Genomic DNA, 25,297 nt, shown 5'->3' on the forward strand with positions numbered 1-25,297 from the left:
TTCTCAGATCCCGCCTGCCCCAGCTATAGAAAGGGTACTCCAATTCCACCTCCCTGAGTTGCTGTGGTTATCAACTGGAGTCTCAAGACACAGGCCCAAAGTAAAGTGTTCATTCAGTCATTCACCTGACCACTCATGGCATTGAAGGAGGGAGGGGAGGAAGAGAGGGAAGAGAAGGACCAGGCTGACCAGATTCAATGAAAAAGCAAAGTCTTTGTTTGTTTCTCTCCCCAGAAAAAAGGCAGACATTTTAATTGAGTAGATTCTTAGATTTTTCTTGTCCCTTTTAAAAAAAAGAAGCATGTGTGTGTGTCCACCCGCTGCCTCTGATTCAGGTGGAGGAGGAAGCGCAGCCTTTCTGATCACCTCCAGATGTTTCCATGGTAAGAACAACACAGGGCCGGTTCCTGCGGGACTGGTGTGATGCAGCATAGCAAGGAGCCAGGTGGCCATTCCCATCAGGCACCTGTCCCTGGGTTCTGCACAGTGAGGTGAGAACAAGCCATGAGAAGAGAGGAGTTAAACATTTTTCTTTCACAAAACCATTTTCTCCTGTCAAAGCCTGAGCTGCCACATGCCTTTCCCGCCAGGCCAGTGGCCTGGTAGTGGGAGGTATGGTATCCAACGCTCTTCCTGAGCCTGATCTGTACCCTGGGGCCTGAACTTCAACAACAATCACTAGTCAGGACCAAGAACGTTGGTTTATGAAAAAAAAAATATTTGTACCCCAAATATTGGTTTATTGCTGGTACCAGTGGAATCCACTTTGAGGTCCCCAAAGACCAGAACTTCAAAGACACAACATATACAAAGCCCAAGGGAGTGGAAGCACCCACTGCATGCGGCTAGGTGGCTGGAGGGCAGACTCCAACAGGGGCTTGTCAGGACAGCAGCTGTTCTATTAACCAGGACCAAACATTCGTCTTTCTACCTCGTCAGAATTTACTGAATAACAACCAATTCCCAAGCTACATCACCCTCACCACTGCAACGCACTGCGTACTTTTACTAACACCTGAACCACTCCAGTCACGTCACACGTTTTACACACCTGTATCTACATAGGACATACATATAGGTTATAGAAGGAAAGGTTAAGGTGGCCACAGGGCTAAGGCAGATACAAATGCCAAAGAGTCACTGCAGGTGGCCTGACAGGATTATGAACCAACCAAAGAATTTGTCAGGGAACAGAATGTCCCAGCAAGAAATTTATTCTCTGCCAGGGTCCAGCTGGCAGGCATTTTCAAAGTGGGCCAAAGCAGGGAGATGGGGCTGAGCTGAAACCCGGGGACCAAGAGTCAGAGGTTCCTCCCCTGTCCATCCTGTGAGGTGGTTCGGATGCTGTCATGACAGATTGGTGTGTGCCACCTAGGCAGCCTCAGGTGCTCCTCCTTGTCTGGGTCTCAGGTGAGGGCGCTGCTTCATTTGAAGGTCTGGTGTGTTTGCTGACCTTATGAACCTGGCTTTTCTGATATGGGGTTGATAAGCCCATGTAGCTTTGCTTCTGATTTAATTTGAGAAGTTCACAGGTGGCCATTTCTATTAGCACAATTAATTTATCCGTTTGTGCCTTCTGGTTGTGCCAAGCAGATGATGGCTGTTCACTTGTACCGACAAGGCACAGAGACTTCCACCCCAGCACTGGCACTCAGAATGGAGTAGCAAACTACTGCTTTATCAAGTTCAGTGACTTGGGTTGGGCACAGCCTGAAAACTGTTGATACCTTATGGAAAGACACCCAGAAGGCCACTGCCTGCTCTCCACAGGCCTCTGTCCAGCTCCTGAAGGTTCTCCTACTCTGGGTTTGGATCATCACTGCAGTGAAAGGGAAAACACTCCAAGGCGACTGTGCTCCCAGGCGTTTGTTCAGCATATCCTAATCCCTGGGTGCAAATGGCAGAGCAGAGCCTGCTTCCCATCCCGCAGGCCAGCAGAGACTGCTGCCCAGTGCTCCCAACCCCACTGTGTAACAAGGACAGGAAGTGAGGCAGAGGGGATGGGAGGTGTTGGCATAACTACAACCAGCTTCCTTTCCCCCACCCTCACTTTATGAATACTGTTCTTAAGAAAGAACTTGCGCTCCACGATATCAGGTGATGCTTACTATGCCAATCACAAGGGCTACCCCACCCCTAGGGCAACGCCTTGATTTCACTTATTACAGCTAACAATCCAGGAGGAGTTGCTGCTGCTCTTTTTCCTCGGGAGGCAGCCTGACAGTTTCCTGACAATAAATCTGCTTTTGCCTTTGCTCTTGGTGTTTGTGTGATCAGTCCTGGGCCAGTTTGCTTTCAGGAGGAAATAAAGCCAAGAGCATTTTCACAGAAACACCATGATACGTACATTAATTTTTAAAGAGGCTCAGCCAAGACTTAGCTTTTTTAGTATTTTGGTTTTTAACGAGTGACTACAAAGGAGCTGAGGGCATCAGTGAGAAGCAGAGCCCTGGCTTCAGGGAGGCGCCAGGGTGACCTCTGATTTCCAGCGCACTGCACAGGCCTCGGGTCCAGAGGGTCACATAGGGCCCAAAGCAGCGGGGTGAGCGGCAGCCCTAATCACAGGAGCTCTCACCCTTGCGCTACTTCCCTATGGGAAGTCCCGGCAGGTGACCTGGAGGCAGGGTGGACACATGGGAAGGCCTCACCTGGGTCCGTGGTGCAAAGCCTGGGTAGCGGATGCCCCCAGACCAGAGGGGAAAGCCCTGCGTGCTGCGCCCGGGACGCGTGGAGAAGCCGAGGCGTGGGGTGGGGGTGGGGGCGCCGCGGGCAGAGAGTGACACCCCACGGGACGCGGGGGGACCGACGCGGGAAAGGCAGGAAGCATGCGTGCGGCACGGGGCCGGGGAGGGGCGCCCAGGGAAGACGGGGAGGCAGACGGTCGGGAAGGACGCGGCGCGTAGCCGGGGGCGGGGCCGCCGCGGAGGGTGTGGCCGGCGGAGGCGCGGAGGCCCGGAGCGCATGGCGGGGACCCGGCGGCGCCAGCTTCCCCCCTCGCGCAGAGCCGGGAGGCGCGGACCAGGTGAGCTGGCGCCGGGAATCGGGTGCGGTGGCGTGGGGATGCGGGGTGGGTCTGCATGGAGTAAGGAGGATGCAGTGGGGCGGGTGCGGGAAGTGGGAGATGGGGTGGGGCGGGATGGGTGCAAAGAGGGTGCGGAGGGGACAAGGGTGGAGCTTGGGGTATGGCGTGGGTGAGGCGGGATGGGTGCGAGGAGGGTGGGGTGGGGTGGAGGCTGTGGGGACAGGGTGACGTGCAGGGGAACAGGGGCAGGGCTACAGTGGGAGATGCCTTGGGAGATGCGCAGGCGCGTGGCACCTCGTGCTGAGACCTGCGAGGAGCCCGCTGTCACCTTGGCTGGCTTTCCAGAAGTCTCTGCACTCCACAGGGGACCCCAGTCTCTCTCCAGGTCCTTCTGATTCAAACCCTTGCCACTCTACACCCATCCCAGAGGGGCCAGAAGAGTGCCCCAGCTGAAGCCTTGCCCAAGACCTGCCTTGTTCAGTCTGTAATGGTGGCCCATGGGACACCTTGGAGTAGACCCTGACGCAGCCTGGGCCACAGAGAACGACGTTCCTGGGAGAGGATTCCAGAACCTTCCACAGGGGAGGAGTGAGCTTCTGGAGATTGGGTCCCTGTGCTTTCTCCTGAAAACATTGGACAGCATCTCAGGTTTTCACCTGGGGCCGGTAGAAGGGCTCCCTGGGAGCAGGTTGAGGACATGTGGAGAGAAGTGACAGGGAGGGAGGCCAGTTGTGCTGTTAAGGAAAACCAGTGCAGGGAGGGCTGTCAAAGCCGAGAGGGAGAATGAAGGCAGGAAGCCAGAGGCATCAGCACAGCCTGGCGGCAGGCACAGGCAGGGTTCAGGAGTCGGGCTCAGGTGGCTCCAGGTGAGGGGGACGCCTGGGAGGGCACAGAGGGGGTGGCATCCACAGCAGCACATTTCCTCCTTTTATGCACCGTTGCATTTTCAGTTCTCTGTCAATTTGGGAAGGAAATGATTTAAAAACACGTTTCCCAGCCAGAGTCAATGGAACTGAGATCCCCTGGGACCCTACCCCAGGCAGGGCAGGCCTCTGCAGGCTGAGCACCAGAGTGGGGTGCTTTCAGATACCTTAAAGGGCAGCAGGAAAGAAAATGGGGCTAGTGTTGGATGGCCATGGAGTCCAAGCAGTATGCCCTTGGCTTGTGCAGTGAGGATTTGTGGTCAGTCAAGGCAGTAGCAGTTCTGCCATATTGAATGCAGCCCAACATGGGAACCACATATCACATCGAGTTCCAGAGGTGTTTTTTAATTCCTCCCCTTCAGACTCTTACACATATTGTCAGGATCTTTTCTGTTTTGTTTTTCAAAGGATTAACCTGTAAGAAACATTGCCCTCTCCTCCAGTTACTCAAGAGGCAGGGAAATTGCAAGTTCAAGGCCAGCTTGGGCAACTTAGCAAGAATGTCTTAAAATTTAAGAAAATGGAAATGGCTGGGTTCCATCCCCAGCCCTGTGAATTAATTCTAGTAATAGTGACCGTTCGTGGCTTCCTGTTTTCATCCAGTGTTGTTCTCTCAATCAGCACAGCCATTCTCTGTCCTCGGAGGTGGGCCTCATTCCTTGTCTACAGAAGCCAGGCTCAGAGAGTTAAACAGCTGGCCCCAGACCACCCAGCTGCTGAGGGGCCAAAAGGGAGGTCTGGGCCTGCCTGCAGCTTCCTGTTCCGCCTCTGCAGAGCCTCACAAGGGTGGCTCGTGAAGAGTGCCAGCAGCAGCAGAGGACAGGCGTGTGCTGTTGGTGTTCTGGTTGTTTGGGTCTTTTCACGTGATGTGTCCCAGACAAGGTGCAAACCAACAGCGAAGGTCCTCAGCTCGAAGGAGTGTGAAAACAAGGAGGAGGAGTAGAGTTGGGACCGCCCGGACTCTGGGAAGCAACGGAAGCACAGACCCTTCCTTGTCCATTGAGGACCTGGTGACTTCTCAATGTGGATTCAGCTTCATGAAACGAGCCATGAAGTGTGGCTCCTGGACCTGGGACACTGAAGCAGGGTCAGGCAAGTGGCCTTGGGTTACTAAGGGACCCTGTGTACATCGTTTGCCTAAATGTGACAGTGGGTGACTGGAGAGCCCCGCTGCTCTGCCTGCAGGTGCAGCCACACCTGTGACCTGGTGTACTGCGGTGCTGCTTGACATCCTGCTCTTGGCCAAAACGTCTTTACTGTTCTCTAAATGGACGACAGATGTTCAGCCTCCTCTTGGAGTTGTGCCCTCACTTCTGTGACAGTCAGGTTCATGACAATTGGGTGCCATCCTCCCCACAGATGAGTCATCCCATAGGCAACAGCCTCTTCCAGGCCCACCTTGAATTCTGCTTCAGTCCTGTGTGGATTAAGCTCCTAGTCCCACCACACCGGCCATGAGCAACTCTGTGGTGGAGAAAGCCCACAAGAACCTTTGGAGCAGCAGGGTACAAGACAACTCCAGTAGCAAGAAGTCAAATAGTCCAAAAATGTTTGTGCTCCTCCAAATGTCACTCATCCATTGCCAGGTAGATTCCACAGCTGAGGGCATGACCCAGTACTTGGCTTCTGCAGATGACATTTTCCAAATGAAAGCCTCAGAGTCACCATGGATTTTCTTCACAGATACCTCAGCACCTTCAGGAGACTTGCAGGTTGTGGGGTCAAGACTAGATGCTTCAGCACACAGCTTAGGCCGCTGGCCTGGCAGACTCCCCTGAGAGCCGTGCCTGTGTCCACAGGCTGCATCATCAGGCATAGAGACTTGGAGTAGCCCCAAATGGCAGCTGTCCATCTTCCAGTCCAAAGAAGGGCAGAACAGCTGAGTTTCAGCTGCCAGTACACTTTGGACAGCTTCTTCTGGGCCTGTTACCACAGAGATTCTAGGGTAGGTCTGGGCTTCCTGCCAAGCCAAGCGCACAGGCTCCTGAGTTTCCCCTCCAGCGGGTGATGCTGTGAGAAAGCTGTTGACCGTGATGACAAGGGGCAGGAGCTGGCGGTGCCCACCCAGCCTTCCCAGCCGCGGGCTCCTTCTCTCTTCCCTCCCTCATCTTACTCCAAGGCGTGGTCTCCTCTCTGTCCTCGCCACCACCCCTAGCTCCTCATGCTGTGCTTACAGTGGGACCCTCCTCTCCACCCCTAGCAACGCCCGTGCCTCTCTCTGGCACCACCTGACCCCATGCTGAGGGCCTTTGGGGTCCCTGCCTATGCTCCACTCCACAGATGTTGTGCCTGTCTGAAGGTCAAGCCTCCCTGGGACCCGTGTGCCGCTGCCTCACCTCCCACATCTTTGCACAGTCCTGTTCATGGGGTGCCTCTGGGCCTTACGCAGTGCATGGTATCTGGTCGGTGCTAAGTCAGCCTTTGGCCTGTGGAATTGAAGTAGGACCGGTATCTTCCACCAAGCTACTGTCTGGGATTCCGGGCCCCCAAAAAGATGAACCTGGGCTGCCTGCAAGGTTGGGCAAGCTCAGAAGAATCAGCCCTTTCCCCATCCTGTTCCCAGCATGCACCCAGAGATTTGGCTTTCCTTACGGCTGGTCACACAGATGTCGACATGGTGCCTAGAGCCTCAGAGCACAGGTGGCCGATGTCAGGAACAGCAGTGGAGCCTCCTAGTTGTGCCGGTGCGTCCAAGTGTCATCCCATTGCATCTTAACTATCTTGAAAAAGATACTATTCCCATCCCACACAGAAATAAATAAGTAATGAGTAAACCTAGATTCAGGAGTGTTGAGTGTGTTGTTCCAGGTCCATAGTGTGGCCTGGAAACTGGAGTGAAGCCCGGTGTCTGCCTCCAGGTGGCCCCTGGGTGCCTCTGGTCTGCAGGACGTCTGCTCGGTGTTCCAGCGCAGTCTGAGCCAGTGGTTCTCATGCTGTGACCTCAGGAGCCCTGACGCACCTGAAGGGCTTGAGGACAGTGAGCTGTTGTGCATTACGTGCTGCTTCATTCTGTTCTGGTTCTAGCTATTGATGCTCATCGTACCAGAAGTTAAAAGTGAGAAATTAGAAAAACGTATACTTGTAGATTTATTTAAAAAGAGCAATAATATACCCATTGGATGTTGGTGGTGATATTTTCATGAAAAACAAATCTCCTGACAGGATTAAGGGAGTGGTAGCTGAAGGCGGGTAGGGTGTAGCTAGAGGGGTGGGCACTGGGGACGTGCCTTTGGGGTATATATTTTGTGTCTGGTGAGTGGAGTCTCTCTCTCTCTCTCCTCTCTCTCTCTCTCTCTCTCTCTCTCTCTCTCCTTCTGATCATCATGTGAGCCAACTCCCTCTGCCACACAATTCCACCATGATGTTCTGCCTCACCTCGAGCCCAGAGGAATGGAGCTTGCTCTCTCTCTATAGACTGAGTCCTCAAATAAACTTTTCCTTCTCTCCAGTTATTCTGGTCGGGTCTTTTAGTCACAGCAGTGAAAAAGCCAACGAAACAAAGTGATAGATTATATAAGGTTCATTTTCGCATAGAATCTGAAAATGAATTTTTGAACTTTGTCATGTTCAGTGTGTTCTTGTACTTGGCACTTTGGTGGGACAGTTTTGACCCTGCACAATTCTATATTATAATCCGTCATTTGGAAAATGAGGGCCACCGAGTCTTCAGACCTGCCCAGCGTACAGCAGAAACTGCCTGCCGGTCCTGAGAAGGGTGGGAAGGCAGCAGGCCCTGGGAGCTCCCCAGAGGGCTGGAGGGGCACACTGGGACCCCTGCAGGTCTGCGGTTTGAAGGGAGTGGTCCTGAATGCACAGCCCGTGAGAGGATACTGATCCCAGAACTTCAGGAGAAAAGGAGCCTGTGGGGTTTAGTATGTGACACTGGGGAAAGGCACACAAAGACACCACACAGAACTCAGAGCAGCAGAACACCCTCTGGATTCCTTGTGTGTGTGTGAGAGATGTCTCCACTCACTGTTCTGGGGAGTGCGTGTGAGTAATGACTACATCTAGCTGTCCTGGGGAGCAACTTGTGTACCCCCCACAGAGATAACCACGTGCCAAGGTGGTGTGGACTGTCCACCTGAGGTTGCCGTGGGATTGACAGAGTCGAGTCGAGCTGGGGAGGCCTTCTGGGGTGGGCAGGGTGGAGTGGAGTAGGAAGGGCATCTAGGTTGCGGTGGGGCTGTTTCTCCCTGCCCTGCTGGGGGGTGGGGGGCGGGTGGAGACAGCCTGCAGGTGCAGCAGCCAGGGCTAAGACCAGGCCTCCTGAGTACACCCTAGGTCTGATGGTGCTTCAGCTGCACTGGCCCCAGCTGTGAGTGTGCCCTCGTGACCCAGTGACCTGCTGTTCAGCTCCCCACTTGATAGCGTGATTTATTGCAGTATAATTACATGCCATAGATAACACCAACTCTGAGCAGATCCAGCCCTCTAACTGTAGGATTCGGGAGGACTCACAGCCAGGATGAAGATAAAGAGCTCCCTGGCCTTGGGAGGCTCCTCACTCCTCCCTGCTAGGCGCTGTTCTGATATGCTCTTGAAGTTCATCCAGACCCAGTGGGGCGTGTCTGTGATCCGGCGGAACAGCCTGCATGCCCTGGGCTCTTCTCTTGCTGCTGGGTGGTATTCCATCGTACACCAAAGTTTGTTCATCCATTTTCCTGTTGGTGGGCTTTGGCTTGTGTGTGGTGTTCAGCTAGAATCAAGGGTGGCTTCCAAGACATCCTGCTGTGGACTGAATTCTGTCCCTCCCGCCTTGCCTCCCAAATTAATGTGTTGGGGCCCCGGCCTCCCAGTGAGAGGTGCAGAGTGTTTGTTGACAGGGCCTGGGGTCATTAAGCTTTCCTGCAGCCGTGAGCATGGGGACTGAACACTGGATTAGTGTCCTTGTAACTAGAGCACCATAGAGCTTGCTTCTGCGCTCTCTCCACCACACATTGAGAAGACAGAAATCTACAAATCACAAAAAGCCCTCACTAGCTGGGGCCTGGGATATCCAGTGTCCAGGACAGTGAAAAGTGGCTGTGGGCTGTGCGAGCCACCCAGCCTGACATTTCCCCATAGCAGCACACTACTGGTCAAGCAGGAAACCTTGGGCTGGGAGAGGAGGAAGTTGGCAGAGCCTTCAGACCTGCTAGAACTTTCAGACACATGCTGTTAGCTGGCTGGATGATGATGACTGTCATAGGAAACAAAATCATATATATATAAAATATATATATATATATATTTATTATATATATAAAGTACCATAGTAGTTTTGAAGAAGTACCAAGTAGAATTTCTAGAATTTATAGATATAATGACGACAACAACTTGGAGCACAGGTTTGACAGCAGATTAGACACAGCTGAACAGGTAGTTAGTGAACTGGAGAGCACAGTCCAAAAGGCTCTCTAGCTGATGGACTTGGTGACGTTCACCTCACTGTTCAGAGGGCTGAGCTGTTTGTAAACACTTAATACATCTCCCCAGTTGTGTGAAGAAGATTTCTAAGTACAGTTTCCAGAAGTCTAGGCCAATGCGAAGTTCTCAGGCTGCTGGTTAGGGAGGGAAGTGGTTAACTGCTCTGGAGGGGAAATATTAATTAAAATCCAGAGTGCACACACACTTGGATTTAGTCATTCACTTCTTATTATTTATTCTACATCTGCCCCAGGTTTATGCCAAGGTGATGCCCAAAGGTGTTCATTGCAGCATTGTTTACATTGAAGAAAACCAAATATAAGCAAAAATGTCTCTTGGTGCCCTGTTTAAAGAATCGTGGTATATCTCAACAATAGAACGTAGAAGTTAAGAGCAAGGAAAGTCTGTGTGTGCTGACTGGGATGCCATGGACACTGGACGTGCAGCTAGCTGCAAGGCACCTCCTGGGGAAACAGGGAGGGAAATGGGTGTGCGTGGGTTTAGCCAGAATCAAGGGCGGCTTCCAAGGCATCCTGCTGGGACGGAGTTGTGTCCCTCCTGCCTTGCCTCCCAAATTAATGTGTTGAGGTCCCAGCCTCCCAATGAGACGGGGCACGTGTTGGTTGTCGGGGCCTGGGGTATACCTGAGGTCGTGAGCATGGGACCAAATGACTGGATCATGGATGTGGGCTACAGGCACGGAGACAGCTCTGAGGGCGCAAAGGGATGCTCGTACCTGGCTGTGTCTGGGGAGGGAACTCTGGGGCTTGGAGCCTAGGACTTGGGCAGAGTGACAGTTTGTTGAATCCACTGAAATAGGCTTGGCAGGGCAAGGTGCTCTTGGAAGAAGAGAGAGCCAGGGCCCAGGGGCAGGGTGGGTTGGAAGCAGCACATAGGACTCTTCAGAGCACTGCTATAGTCTGAATCTTGAATGTGCCCCAAAGACGTACGTGTCAAGGGCTCGGTGGCCAGGTTGGGGCACTCTTGGGAGGCAGGGGAACCTTTAGGAGGTGGGACCTGGTGGGAGAATGTTAGGTTATTGGGGACGTGCCCTGTAGAGGGTTTGGGGACTCTCACTTCTCAACTACCAGGAGGTGAGCACCTCCTGTGCCATACGTGCGCCATCATGTCTGCCTCACCACGGGCCCAAGAGACAGTGGGCCCCTGACCATGCACTGAACCTCTGAAGCCAGGAGCCAGAGTCAGTCTCTTCTCTCCATCAGTGGAGTATTTGTCACAGTGATGAAACCCCCAACACATAGACACTTATTTTTTTTCATTTAAAAAATATCATGGATACTCTGGGAAGTGCAAGAGTTTTTTTTTGTTGTTGTTGTTGTTTTATTTTGTTTTTGTGTTTCTTTCCACTCTTTGTGCACATAAGTGTCTGCTTTTATCTGTACCTTTTCACTTAATTGCATTTACCTTCCCCTATACATTACAAGTAATCTTGATACGTATTACTTTATGAGCTCCTGAGTAAAGTTTCCACTGATTAGACACTATTTATGTCACCAGTCTGTCCGCCTTTATTGACTACAGGTTTCTTTACACTCCTCACCCGTCTGAGTGTACACAGCATTTCCTTTTTTTTTTTTTCAGTGCTAGAGATTGAGCCCAGGGCTTCACATACACCAGCAGGCAAGGGCTCTGTCACTGAGCTACACCCTCGGTCATAGCATTTCCGCTTTTAAAACAGATGTCCTTAGTTAGAGTCCCCAGAAATGTGACTTATATCATATTTTTTAAAGGCCATAGGAGTTTGCTAAGTTAAACTTGAGGAAGAGTTTGCCGTGGACCTTGTGAGAATGGGGAACAGGCTCTGGGCACAGGATCACTGAAGCAGAATGAATATGACCCTCGCTGAGCGGAGCAGGTGAAAAGGAGAAAACATTCTCGAGGAAATTACAGAGGACACAGGTGAAAGGAAAGACATCTGCGTTTGTGGTCTGGAAATCCCCCGCCCCCGAAATATAAAAATCCATTGTAAACAGGTGAATTCCCCAAGGGATGCCAAATAAATGAAATGATCTTGAGAAAGAAGATCAAAGCTGGAGGATCGTGTGCCCTGCTTTCAAAATTTATTACAAAATTACAGTGGTCAAAAGAAGTGTGTAACTGGCGCAAGGATGGACATGTCGATGGGTGGGATAGAGTGGAGAGGTCAGAGACAAACCCTGGCCTGTGGTTCCCAGGAGCCAGGGACCCTCAGTGGCAGAAGGTCACCCCAGCAAACAGTGCCGGGAAAGTGGGACCCGTGTGCACGAGTACGGAGTTGTACTGTTTCCTTATTCCAAAGGCAAACGTCAACACAAAATGGATTAAACATCGACGTGTAAGACTTGGAACTACTGAGAGGAGGGCATCGAGGAAAAACTTCAGGATGTTGGGTTTGGCAGTTGTTTCTTGGATGTGATGCCAAAAAACACAGGCAGCAGAAACAGAACTAGAGGGGCCCCATGTCACTGTACAGCCTGTGTGCACTGCAGGGCTCACTAGCGAGTGAGCGGGCAGCCCCCAGAGTGGGAGGGGACAGTCACCAGCATGGTCTGATGGGGAGTTGGTGTCCAGTATGTGCAAAGATTCCTGCAACTCAACAGCCACAAAAAGTAAACCCGGTTTTAAAATGGGCTGGAATGAGCTCTGTCTCTCTAAAGATCTCATAGAAATGAATGTCCAGCCAGCATATGAAAAGAGGTTCAGCCAGTCTTTAGGGAAATGCAGTCTAGTCTGTGAAGAGGCACTCCTCACCTCCATCCCACTGGACGCCTGAAGGGGAGAAGGTGTGGGCCAGGATGTGGGGAAACAAAGCCCGCTGCCCTCAAGGGATTGCACAGCTCTGCAGCTGCTGGGGAGAATCACAGGCCCGTTCCTCAAACCATCAAATTCAGAAAATTGCTCCCTGACCCCAGTGCCATCTCTGAGTGCATTCCCACGAGGTCTGAGAGGGGAAGGGGGAGATGCTTTCCCTCCCTAGGGCAGCATCCCGCAAGGTAGCCAGGAGGCAGAAGCCGCCCAGCATCTGTGGCCAGAAGAATGGCTGAGCCCCGAGTGGCCCACGCACACAGGGGTTTTACTCAGACTCACGAGGTCATTAAGCTGCGTGACATAGGCCAGTCACAGAGGACAGACTCTGATTCTACTTATGTAGAGCCTCTGGACGACTCAAATTCACACAGACAAGAGAGCGGGGGTTGCCGGGACTGAGGGAGGTGGCCGGTCATTGTTGAACAGGGACAGAGTTTTAGTTTCTGAAGATGAAAACGTTCTGGAGATCAGTAAAGTGCCTGCCTAACTCTACTGAACTGTACACTTAAGATGAAAAAGATGGTGGATTTTATGTCACATACTTTTTTTTACTATGATTTTTTAAAAAGTAAAAACAAACCCGGAGATAGAAGCCCCACTTCTGAGCCAGAGAGAAGGTGAGCGTTGTGGGAGAGCTTGCTTCCTGCCCAGCAGGCGTCCGCGGGACAGCGGCAGCTCACAGGTTGCACAGAACCAGTCAGGGGCGGCGTCCTGAGGAAATGTGCAGGCTCAGGCCCAAGGTCGGGACCTTTGCTTCCTGTGAAGACTCTTGTCATTGTCCCCTCTGATTTAGGAGGACAACTGTGGGCATGAATTGAAGACGTGTGTCCCCAGTTTTCTTGGATGGCGCCATATGGGGGCCCCTTGGGAGCAAAGATGGCAGAGGAGGGAGGGTCATGGCCACGGCACCTGTGACAACCCACAGGGGGAGGGATGACCCAGGTGGGCTGGGACCCCGTGTGTCATGTGGCTGAAGTCTCTGGGCTTCTTGGGAGAGGAGAAATGGGAGCAAAGCAGAACTGCCAAGCCAGGAGGTCTGAGCAAACATGCCCGCTTCCCCAGGACCCGTGACTTGCCCCCGGTGGCCCACAGCCTCTGGATTAGAGTGGGTCAGAGAATGAAAACCGGGTGGGTGCTTGGAATAAAAGTGGACTTGTAGGTGACCAGAGGAAATCCCTGCTCCTGCTAACGTCCAGATGTCCTCAGGGCTGTCTCCCCCGCATGCCTGCCCAACCCCTGCTCTGAGATTCCCTGATCACTGTAACCAAAGGGACTGCCCACCTTGACTATGGCCCAGAAGCTGGGTATTGGCCTTGCTCTTTTCCCTGAAGTTCGTTTGCCATCAGTAAAGGAGGTGGGCACTGAGCTGGCCTGGGAGTGCACTGTTCTAATGGGGGCCTGAGTGCAGGGCACCTTGATTCTGGGACTCTGCCTTGAGTATAAAAGGCTCAGCCAGGTGTGCATTGCACCTGTTTTTTGTTGTAGGACATTAAATTGGAGCCTGGGGACACACAGCATTAAGAGGCACTGTGTCCTCCCTCTACAAACCCTGCCAGGCTTCCCAGGTCCTATCAGCTCTGGCCTGTGGTCACCCAGGCCTGGCTGGGCGTGTCTAGCCTCCAGCACTGGCAGCCCTCAGGCCCCTTGGTGCACTGCTTGTCCACACCTGCCCAGCCCATACCTGCCCACTGAACCTTGAACCTGCCTGGCCAGTACCTGTCGTTTGATAATACTGGCCCGCCCCTTTCCTGCCGGCCCCCAGGACAGGTCCTTCCTGCTGCCCAGTCAGTGGCTCCTGCAGGTTGCAGGACCAGGCAGGCGGGAGCAGCTCCCCAGGACCAGGCAAGCGGGAGCAGCACCCAGAAGATGCGCCCTGTGGCTGCTGGTGAGTGCGACCCCACCTCTGCCTCTGAGTGTGTGGGAGGGAAGGGATCCAGAGCAGGGGAGTCACCTGTTGCCCCTTCTGGATGTGCCACACTGAGACAGAAGGGTGGGGCTGGGGCACCGTCTCCTGTTAGACCCAGATCAGAATTAGGGTCTCAGTGTCAAAGGGGCTGAGGTTTCCGAGGGGCTGGGCTGGATTCTCCAACCTGCGGCTCTTGCCAGCTCCTGCCACTCTGCTGGGGCTGGTGCTGGTGAGCGCACACCTTATCCAGGGCAGGCAGGCGGCACACTGCAGCCGCCAAGAGTGAGTGCCTTCGGGTGGGGGCTGGGGTGCCCCACCTTAGGAAGGGCTGGCTCCCCACTGGTGGGGGCTCCTGGGGACTCCCCCGGGCAGGAGCCACCTTTCAAACTGAGCAGCCCAGGGATTGTGGAAAGTGCAGGGGACCCTCAGGAGCCTTTCTGGCAGGAGGGGGCTGAGGGTGGCATGAGAAGTAAATGCCTGGCCCTGGCTGATTGTGACAGTCCCCATGGCATTTCAGTTTTTTAAATAGGGCTGTCTTTAGTTTGCTCTTTGTCAAATTCTTGGCGCTACAGAGATTTAGAAAGATAGCCAGGGGGAGGGGCACCCACTGTCTCCACCAGCCACTCTGTGGCTCAGAGCAGAGGGGTCTCACAGCTGCTGCCCACTGGTTGTCCCCCGAGGCTCACCTGCCCTTCTAGTGGGTTTAGCTATTGTTCTCTTGCTACCAGAGGAGGAAGCCGATTCCTCCAGGGGAGAGAGAACAGGGCACAGCCCTGTGCAAACATGGGCAGCTCAGAAGGGCAAGCTCTGAGCTTCCCTTGGGGGGTCACCTCCCTACCTCTGAGTCCGTCTCTGCATGAGGGTGACCCTCCCAGCACCAGTGTCCACTCCAGAAAGCCCTCAGCACAGCCTACATCCCCGAATGTAGGAAAACCACACTTTAAGGTTTTGCCTTCTTGTGGAAAGTTATTTTCTTAAAAAAAAAAAAAAACAAACTGTTTATGGGTGAACAATGCTGCTTTTGCTGACTGCTGTGAATTGTGGGACAAAATGGTGGTGACACGTGCATGCGTGTTCCTGTATAAGGTCACACAGCGTGACGCTGCCTAGTGAGTCAGAGTCACAGTTAGAGGTCTATGATGTTTGCATAACAATAAGATCCCCAGAGACCCGCTGCTCCTCAGAACGTGTCCTGTTGGTCAGTGATGGACTGACGCATCTGCAGCGCCCCCCTTGGGCACTGACCGCATTGCAGCTGTCGGAAGAGCGTCTCCAGCCTTTCTGGGTCTTGGGATTCCCTCACCTTCCACTTCTTCCCACCCAGCCCTCCTGACTCATTTGTGAGCCATGTGATCCCTTCACACAAAGCTCCCAGGGACACCAGGGTTGTCCTCATCTGGGCGTGTGGCAGTGAGAACAGTCACTCTGAGAAGCTCAGATCACATCACTGTTGTGAACTGAGAATTAGATAAGGATCTCTGAGGCTCCTGGAACTCGTTCCCGGGACACTGCCACCAGCCGGTGGTGGCGGCATAATCACATGAGGAGAGGGGGGGTCCTGGTTACAGAGTCCAGGAGGGCTCCAGGACTCAGCACTTCCGCCCCAGCTGCTGGGGCCCTTCCCACCAGGGTAGTACCTGGTCTACAGAGCAGCCTCTCAGAGGCCCGGCCTCCCACCTACCCGGAGGCACTGTGCTCAGTTTAGGTCCCGACCTTCATCCTGACAGGCTGCTTCCGGTCCTTCCCATTCTGCTGTCACCCACGGACGGACCTCCTGTCCAGTCCACAGAGAGCCTAGGCCACAGCCTGCCTGATGCCGGGCTAATGCTGGGTTAGGGGCTTTGGCTTCCACCCAAAGTCCTGTGCTAAAGCCCTAACCTCACGATGGGACTGTGTTTTGGAAACACGGCCTTCATGAGGTCATTAAGTTAAAATCAGGTCCTTAGGGTGGGCTCCAGTCCAATATGACTGGTGTCTGGTAAGAAGAGGAGATCAGGACACACACAGTGGGATGACCCCGTGAGGACCAGCAGAACACGCCATCTGTGATCAAGGAGTGGCCCTGGAGGAACAGTCTTTTGACACCTGATCTGGGACCTCTAGCCCTCACAATCCTGAGGAAATGCCCCCCAGCCTGTGGCACTCCTAAGGCAGCCCTGGGGAACACACCCAAGCTGCCTGGTCTCATCCACCCTGGGCTGGCTCCTTGGTCCTGTCCTCCTGGTGGCTGGGACACTTCTGTGCCTTTGTGGTAGAGCCAGTCTCAGCCCGGTGTGTGCCCACCTTCTGAAGGTGGACAATTCCAGTGGGTGCTATTAGGTCTACTCTCCCACCCTAGAGGTGGCCCTGGCTCTAGGTCTCGCTTTCTGCCATCAGCCACTCGTTATCACAGGAAGCTAGACTGTCCGCAGCCTGGAGGCCACCAGCGGCGCTCTTCAACCACAACACAATTTATACCTTCCTAGTGATACTGCTGGTTACCGGTGGCAGTCCTGCTCCCCACAGGTTGAAGTACAACATTAGGGAAGCAGGCCGAGGAAGCACATAAAGCAGGGCTTATTTAAGGGGGTAACGTGGACTTCTCCCGGGAGGGAGGAGGGGGCCACCTGGTATCCCAAGAGGCGAGGTGTTCCGCCTTTTTATAAGTCCTAGGCTTCCTGTGTTCTCCTGCCCTCTTCCCCTTTCTCTCTCCTTCCTGTGGACGTGACTAGGCCCAGGAATGCTCCGTGGGATGGCCAAAGGTGGGAGCCAGGTGGGCTGAAGGGGGAAGGGCAGGTGGAGCAGCCCAGGACACACCATTAACAACCTGTGGCTCCCAGTGGGGAGGGGCAACTCCTGGGGCAGGTTACCTTGGCAACAGGTTGGAGCAGGGCAGGTTCTTGATACTGTGAAGACGTTAGCATCTCAGTCCCTCCTTCTCTGGGTCTGACCCCCGCTGTCTGCCTGTCTGATTCCGGCCTCACTGGGAACGCTGAGAGCTGAGAAATGTCCGGGGAGGACGCTCACAGACGACCTTTTCAAGGTGTCAAATTCGCACTGTGAGAATTGGCTCTCCTTTCTGTCACATCCACCTGTGTGTCCTTGTCCACTAGGACCAGATTGTACCTCCATTCCAGGCAGTGCTTGGTGTCCTCCGTGGGGAGGGGACGCTGTCTCCTCCAAGCTCTGAACAGCTCATGGTGCAAGAGGCTGTGGGATAGGGTCCAGAAGACCCTCTGAAGGTTGTTTAGTGCCAGTTGTCTTCTCAGCCACTTGGATAAAATCGGCCAGCTGTGACCTATTGCTATCTTTGGACATGTCCTGCACCTGTCCATGCACACGGTCCACCCAAAAGAACTTTCAAGAACATCCTGCCATTTAGTTCCCAGGGTGCCACCAGGCTCAGCCACAGGCGGCATGGAGGGAGTGTTCTGCAGGCCAAGGGGTGAGGACTGCAGAGCATTTGGGGACAGTGATGTGCCCACAGTGACTGGCTCTGGGGAGGTGCAAGGGAGGGCCTGCCAAGCCCTCAGCCTCATCTTGTTTTCCGTGGCTGCTTCTGGCTTTGAGATGTCCCTTCATCCCCAGCAAAGACATGGCCATGCTACAGCCTTTCCCAACAAAAGCCAGCCCTGCACATGGTCCCAATAATCTTGGAGACTGTGGTTGGAAAACAGAAAAGGAGTTGGCACCGAAAGGCCTACTGGAAAGCAAAACCCCAAGGGGCTCCGGGCGCGTCAGTCCTTCAGCATGGCTCCCTGGGAGCTTGGACTCCTGCCACAGGGTCCTTGCAGGATGAACGGGCCTCTGAGTGCTAAGGGAAGGGTCTGGGACCACAGCCGGGCCCTGGAGAGTGGAACCTGGGCCCACTGCAGGGCTAATGATAGCGGGTCAGGAGGGTTCGGCTCCCGTGGGGAGAGGGTTGGTGCAGGAGGGAGCCAGCACAGCAGCTGGAGGCTCAACATTGAACTCAGCTTCCAGGGCTGGACACTCACAGGGCTGAGGACGTGTGCTGGCCCAGACAGTGAGGAGCCTCGTCTCTGCTCGAGGCTCTGGGTGGGGAGAAACAGCTCCTGTGAGTCTGGGGACCTCCGCTCTCCCGGCTGACCAGCTGGGAGTGGGGCCCCCATCCTGTCATGCCCCGCCTGCTCCCTGCTCCCTTTTCCCTTTTCCCCGTGCTCTTTCTGAGGGCTGCACGGGCTCCGCACTCGGGGAGCAAGGCCTTTCCCTGGGGGTGCCGAGCTCCAGCCACCACTCTTGCAGCAGGGAGAGAGAGCGCCGAGCTCTCCAGCACAGGTGTCTCCAGGGACTTGCTGCTTGGAGACCCTCGGGTGTCCCTGACAATAGGATGCACGTGGGGACTTCTTCCAGCGTCACAGGCCGGCTTCACCTACAGCGTGCGTACCGGTGCCAAGCGTTCTCAGCACAGAGACGTAGCCACAGTCAACAGACCGAGACCTGCCCTCAGAGATTTCAGTGGGCAGGTCTAGGATCTGACTGGTGACTGGGTCTGCCTTGGTGGTGCTGGCCCCAGGTGCTCAACGGCCCATCGACCGCAGCAGCCGTGCAGCAACCTGCCCTGGCAACACGGCTCTTGTCTGTTATCTGCTACCTGCATCGAATCCCAGCGCTGCAAGCTGAGGGGTCCTCACCTGTCCACGGCCTCCCCCTCTGAGCACCGCCTTCCCGGAAGTCCCCTTCAGAGCAGGCCGGCTGAGGCCGTGCCTCACGGTCAGGAAGGAAGGCTGTGCAGGCAGAGAGGGCTGGCACCTGCGCCCGGTGCACCCCGTGTCAGTGCTCACCGTCCACCTTTGTTCCAGGTGCTCTCAAGGCTGCCTTCTTGGTCCTTGCCTCCATGTGCGCCTGGTACTCCGGGTACCTGCTGGCAGAGCTCATCCCAGATGCACATCTGTCCAGTGCCGCCTATAACATTCGCAGCCTTGGTGAGAGGCCTGTCCTCAAAGGTGAGTACGTGACCCCAGCTGTTGAGGGGAGCAGGGGAGGGAAGGTTCTGGGGACGGCCACTCCAGCAGTCCCCACGCCACGTGGAGGCAGGTGCCGCTGCTCACGAGCACGGGAGACATGACCAGTTGGCCCCAGCTGCTTAGCCATGATCCCCAAACCACAGCCTGACCTTGAATTATCCTCTGTAGGTAGCAGATCTCAGCTTCCTCCCAGGGGAAACATAGGAATGTTTTACATTTTCTAAAGAACTGAACTTCTCCAATGCCGTCTTATCGGGTCCCATCTTGGGAGCAGAAGCCAGTCTGTAAATGGAGAGGAAAGAAGTGTGGGGTGCCAAGGAGACACTCTCCATCCATAGGCAGAACGGCCCCTCCACAGCTTGGGACGGGTGCAGCCCTCCCTGCCAGTCACTTATGGGACTCAGCCCCACAGCCTGGGCTTTACTAGGCCTGCTGCTCCCCAGGCTCAGCTCAGGGCCAAGAAGTGATGTCAGTAAAGCAAGGGACAGAGCCACGCATATTTCTGAGGGCAGTTTGCAGGTCTGGTGTAAGGCACGGTGTCCTAGTTCATTCCAGTGGCTGTGGGAGGATACCACGAACTGGGTGGTTTGTAGCCCACAGAAATGCCTGTTACACCTCTGGGGGCTGGAAAGGGGGGGTTCAGGAGCATGCAGATGTGGTGTTGGCGACAGCCGTTTCCTGCTCAGCCCCTTATTTTCTGGTACCAATTTTTTTTGCCAGTTCTCGTTCCAGGGCAGATGCTAACTCGGAAGGGAATGCCCGCCCTCACAGGCGTGCACTTGTTAATGCAGCAGGTGTTCATCAGCACCCGCTGCTCCCTGCCGCAGTCTGACACCTGTGTGTTCAAGGTCCACCCTTGAGCTCCAAGGCTCTCAGAGTCAGCGAGGAGAGAGCCCAAAGCTAAGTCACCAGCTCAGGTAGGAGCCTAACAGAGAGACGTCACGTGCAGGGCAGGATGGGCACCTGGAATACAGCTAGAATAGAGGAGCTGATTTCAGGGGCTGGGGCTGGGGCTCAGTGGTAGAGCCCTTGCCTCTCACGTGTGAGGCACTGGGTTCAGTCTTCGCACCACGTAAAAATCAATCAATCAATCAATCTACAACTAAAAAACATTAAAAAAAAAAAGATGCTTTCACAATTATGCCAGAGGCCCTGTGGAATAAACAGTAGAGTAGTAAGTGGTATCCTTTTAAAAATTTCTACTGGAAGCAGATGCCTATATATCTATATATCTATATATCTATATATCTATATCTATATCTATATCTATATCTATATAGTTTGTTTTTGTTTTATTTTCCAACAGTTTCTTTATTTAAAATATTTTACTTTTTTATTCGTTCTTTTTAATTTTATATGACAGAGAAAGTGTTTTGACGTGTCACGTGTACATGTGGTAGTACGTGATGTGGAGTGACACTGGTCGTGTATTCATGTATAAACACGGGGAAGTGATGTTCACTTCATCCTACCATCTTTCCTATTCCCATCTCCCCTCCCTTTCCTTCATTCCCCTTTGTCTGATCCCCACACCACCCCCACTTATTTTGTGTTAGCATTTGCATATCAGAGAGAATATTTGGCCTTTGGTTTTCTGGGATAGGCTTGCTTGTTTCACTTAGCAGGATAGTCTCCAGTTCTATCATTTACCAGCAAATGCCACGATTTTATTCTTGACGGCTGAGTAGTATTCCATTGTTTGTATGTACCACATTTTCATTATTCCTTAGATGTCAGTATATTTTTAAGACAGCCCATAAAGTATAACAAATTAACTTGCACAGATACAAAACTTAGGTACTAACTGAAGAAACTTTTATAGAAGCAACTCCTTCTCATTTAATATTCTCTTATGGCCAAAGAAAGAAGGAACCATAGGACTTGACTACAAGTTGTGTTGGGCCTTAGGAAGGTTTGTGCGTTGGCTCTGCCTGTCCCCTCGCTGTCCCTTCCCTACCTACCGTAGATAACCTAATGCTGCTGCACAAGGACCTGGAAGACACCTCCAGGGCTCAGTCCCCTGTGTCAGTCCCCGTTTACATACAGTGTGCAGTCTGTCCTGGAGACAGGGCCTCTGAGACCAGCCTCTTCGAAGGCTCATTACCAGGTGGCTTCAGCTCCCGGTGAGGGCAGCCTTGGGACATTGCATCCCAAGCGCATCCCAGACACAGGAACCCAGGGTGAGGGAAAGGGGTGGCAGGTGGTGGCTGCAGCTGTTACGGCCACGTCCTGGCTCCTGGCCTGGAGTCTCCACCTGGAGGGATGCTCCACTGTGGAGTGTCTGCTGGGCACAGTTTGGGGTGGGCCTTGTGAGTCGCGTGCCGTGCTGGAGTGTGAGAGACAGCGCACAGAACGCGGAGTTCACGGGGTTCACGGGACCGTGCCCGTTCTGCAGCAAGGTGTTTGGTCCTGGTGTCCCCAACATGGTTGGCGGGAGAGCTTTCAGGGAATGGCCTTGTCCAGCACGCTCCTGTCCAGGTGCTGTGGCCACAGCCACTCAGGGCGGCTAATGCTGCTTGGAATCCAGGCTCTTGCTAGGAGCCCCTGCCCCTTCCTCCTAAGCAGGCAGGAAAAACTGTGGTTCCACTGGGCTGCGGAGGGGCAGGGATGGGCCAGGGGTCAGCACCGGCTCTGCGAGCTCTCGTCAGCTCCGCCCAGGCAGGGCAGCTCGAAGGCTGTCCTGGGCAACGTATGTTTTCAGCATCCACAAGTCCCCAGTCCGTCTATGACGTGGCCAGCACCTAGGGTCAGGCTGTGAGGCAGACCGAGGCTGAGACCAGTGTGGGCACTCCCGGATGAGCGGCTGCAAGAGAAGCCAAAGAAAGGAGGGTGGCCCTGCTGGGACAGTCCAGGAGCCCCACATGCGCTCCCGTCCTGCAGGGACTTGCAGAGCTCCTCCTTCATGGGGGAGGACGCCGCGTCCCCACTGGAGATGACCTCAGTGTTCATTTACAAGAACAGGGCCAGGTGACCCTGTGCTGGGGCAGTCACAAGGGCCGAGAGGTGGCAGGCTGTCGGAGACCAGCTCCAACAGGGGGTCTCAGGAGACGAACGGATGGTGAGGAGTTGGCGAAAGGTGGGTGGAGAAACAACACAGACACCAAAGTGAAGGTGCTGATCCCAATCTTTACTTGTGAAGTCGATCATATATACTTTTCATTTTGGCAGGCTCACAGGACTTTGTGGTTACAAAACAGGAATCATTATTCAAAGAAACAAAATATTACGTAGCTACAATTAGAATAGAAGAATGTATCTTGGCTTACGCATAAGCAAGCATTTGTACTTTCAGTTCGCGTTTTGCTTTGAGCTGTTTCTGCTTAATTAACTTTTAATAATAGTTAGAAATGCCCCAAACTATTGGCCTATACCTTAACTATTCTTTCTTGACTTACTGACTGGAACCGGTGCCATGGTTACGGCAAGTGGTTGACTTGTTGTTAATTTTAATCAAACAAGAGTAAGAGCACAAACCATTGTGCACAGGAACAAGAACAAGTAGCCCACTACTAAGCACTAATCTGTCTTCTTAACATTAATTCTTCTTCTCTAGATTTTAATTTAATTTCTCAAAAACTTCCTTGACAGGAATACAGGGAGTTTTTCATTAGACATTAACAATTTACGCTCCACAGCTGAATCATTGCATTTAGAGCAAACAGATCCATTCTTTAGAAGTAGTTGCATTAATTGGGAAAGTCATGTTTTTTCCTTCATACTTCATGGTCATGTGAGAAGTCACAATTATACTCTTTAAAGGAATTCAAAAACAAACCAGCCCATTCCCAGAAACATGCTGCGCTCCTCCGAGGATGGACGCCTTGCACCATCCACCTCAGTAGGGCCTTGCCATTGCCTGGGTCAGGGGAGGGGCGCAGTAGCAAGCCCTGAAAGACAGACCTGAGGGTGGACACGCGAGTCAACAGGAGCAGGAGGACACAGCCCTGGGAGGAGGCGTGGCCTGCTGGGCTCTGAAGGATGCCCCTGGGCAGCCTGGGCAGCCTCGTGACGTCCTCAGGAATCCCGCCGGCCCTGGGGTGGCCCACGGAGCTCTCTGCCATCCAATGTGGGCTGCTTCAAGTGTTTGGGATAGACTGCGGCAGGCTGGGTCTGCAGACTGGGGCAGAGCCCAGGGGCTGCCTGTCCCGGATCTCTGCAGAATTCAGGGCTGGCTTGCTGTTCCCTTCGGGGCTCTCACCAGACAAGGCAGCAAGCCCTCCCACCTGTCTGTGTTTACCTTTCTTTAAAAGGTTTGTATTTGTTCATCATGGATTGTTTCACATTCATTTTAATCTTTAAGAATATTGCATTAAGCTGGGCATGGTGGCCCACATCTATAATCCCAGCAGCTTGGGAGGCTGAGGCAGGAGGATCACATGTTCAAGGCCAGCCTCAGCGATTTATTGAGACCCTAAGCAAATTATTCCCTGTCTCAAAATTTTCAATAAATAAATAAATAAATAGGTTGGGGACGTGTCTCAGTGGTTAAGCACCCCTGGATTCAATCCCCAGTACAAAAAAAAAAAATCCAATTATTGCATTAAATGTGCCTTTGAAACCCCTGAGGCCTCAGCCTCCCCTGACTCTGCACCAGCCCTCTGCCAGACACTGTAACCGCACATACATGCAGAAGGAGAGCTGGCAGCATCTCCAAGCAAACACTACCTTTCAAAGAAGGCCCTCGGCTGACCACAGGAGCAAGGTGCTTGTGGACGGTTATTTTGTCCTGGGAGCCCAGAGCATGCCATCGCTGGAGCCTCCACCAGGCATAAATGTAACGGCCACCCACCCAGGTGAAGCTGAGCCAAGCAAGGGGAAGAGGACGCCCCAGGACTGCTGTGGCCACAGGGAAGGATGGGCGGGGAAGTAGGCAGACGTCCCTAGGCTAACGGAGAGGTCCCGCCAACCTGTGACATCCTCAAAACTGTCCTGAGTGAGAATCACACATGAGGTGCTTTCTGACACTGAAGCCCACTCTTTTTTCGCAAATTGATTCTTTACTTGTGTCCAGGGCTACGTGGTAGTCACAGCACATGGATTTCTGAGTCCCTAAACATATACAGTCTGAAGCATGTCCTAAAAATGGATAGGCAAGTCAAGGCTGTTAAGTTTGAGTGCTATCAGAAAATGACCAACTAAGCTTTCTCAGTTAGACACTTCTGATCCAGGAGTGGTGGCACACAACGGTGATCCCAGCAACGGGGAGGTTCAAGGCCAGCCTCGGCAACTTGGTGAGACCCTGTCTCAGAATAAGCGATCAGAAGAGCTGGGCATGTGGCTCAGTGGTAGAGCACCCCTGGATTTCAACCCCCAGGGCCCAAAAGAAGGAGAACAGACAGAAATCATCTGCTGTAACATTTCTATCTTTTAAAGAAATACGTGTTGTGGTTTATGAATCTAAATATCTTACAAATCAGGACGATTCAGGCCAACTTAGCATTTTAAAATCTCCAGTTTGTCGAGGGCATTTGCAGAGCCTTGGCAGAACTCTGGAGTCTGAGCCCTGCAAGAACTGCAGGGGAGTCGGCCAACAGCAAGGCCGCTCCAGGGCCTGAGTGCACAGGAGAGAATTTACCTGCCACCTGCCTCCGTCCGCTGCCCCTTGTCACCAACCTCCACTGGCATCGCTGGGCACCGCTTTCTCGGCTTCATGCTACCGGTCCCAGAGCTGCTGGCCCCGGGGGCCCTTCCTGGCCGTCACTGTCTCCGGGGGCGTCCTCAGGCTGGGCGTGCGTGTGTCCAGCTGCCTGTGGCTGCCCTTCCCTCCCCTCCTCCTCCTCCCTCCTGGTGTCCCCTGCTTAGGCACAGGCTCTGTAAAGATAACACTGGCACCGTGCCCGCCTGCTGTGGGCACTCAGCGCTCAGCCTCTCTGGGCAGAACACCGGGATCTGGCCTCCCATGGCTGTGCCCAGACTTTAATCCCACAGAACAGAGGGGTGATCTGAAGTGGCCGAAGTGAACAGCAGCGGTCTTCTGAGTGCCTCGGGTGCACCGACAGGGTCCCGTCTTCCCTCAACACTCTAGTGACTTCTACCACATCCGTAAACCTCTGAAATCATCTTCCTCACTCAAAGGGGTGAATAAGACCAGCATTCCCAAACCAGGAAGTGTTTTTTAAAACAGTTTCCTGGACCCCGCTCCAGAAAATTATAAAACCCTGCAAGTCCAGGGTTGAGCCCAAGAACCTTTATTTGTTTCGTTTTAAACTTGGCTTCACGCAGAGCCTGCAGAACAAGATGGAGATTCTTGGGAAGGAGTTTCAGG

At 53.5% G+C, this 25,297-nt stretch overlaps 1 protein-coding gene and 1 long non-coding RNA gene across 4 annotated transcripts in view; one reads left to right on the plus strand and one right to left on the minus strand.

Annotated features, from left to right (window-relative positions):
• Positions 1–213: 213 nt before the first annotated feature.
• On the minus strand, positions 214–2,880 carry LOC114087749 (uncharacterized). Its single transcript, XR_003581886.2, has 2 exons — positions 2,649–2,880; positions 214–479 (listed from the first exon to the last, which is right to left on the minus strand). It is a non-coding gene; the product is annotated as an uncharacterized lncRNA (long non-coding RNA).
• A 72-nt stretch (positions 2,881–2,952) lies between these two features.
• Fam3b (FAM3 metabolism regulating signaling molecule B) overlaps positions 2,953–25,297 on the plus strand; it is a 43,680-nt gene continuing 21,335 nt past the window's right edge. Inside the window, exons 1-2 of one of the 3 annotated variants that reach the window (XM_027929009.2) lie at positions 2,953–3,022; positions 18,868–19,011. In XM_027929009.2, the coding sequence (XP_027784810.2) occupies positions 2,962–3,022; positions 18,868–19,011 (205 nt within the window). In that variant the 5' untranslated portion in view covers positions 2,953–2,961. Of the gene's footprint in view, positions 3,023–13,765; positions 14,048–18,700; positions 18,779–18,867; positions 19,012–25,297 lie in introns of those variants that run through there. The other 2 variants (XM_027929010.2, XM_071615023.1) reach the window with 2 other exon arrangements.

This window comes from Marmota flaviventris, chromosome 8, assembly GCF_047511675.1.
Source record: "Marmota flaviventris isolate mMarFla1 chromosome 8, mMarFla1.hap1, whole genome shotgun sequence".
NCBI lineage: Eukaryota > Metazoa > Chordata > Mammalia > Rodentia > Sciuridae > Marmota > Marmota flaviventris.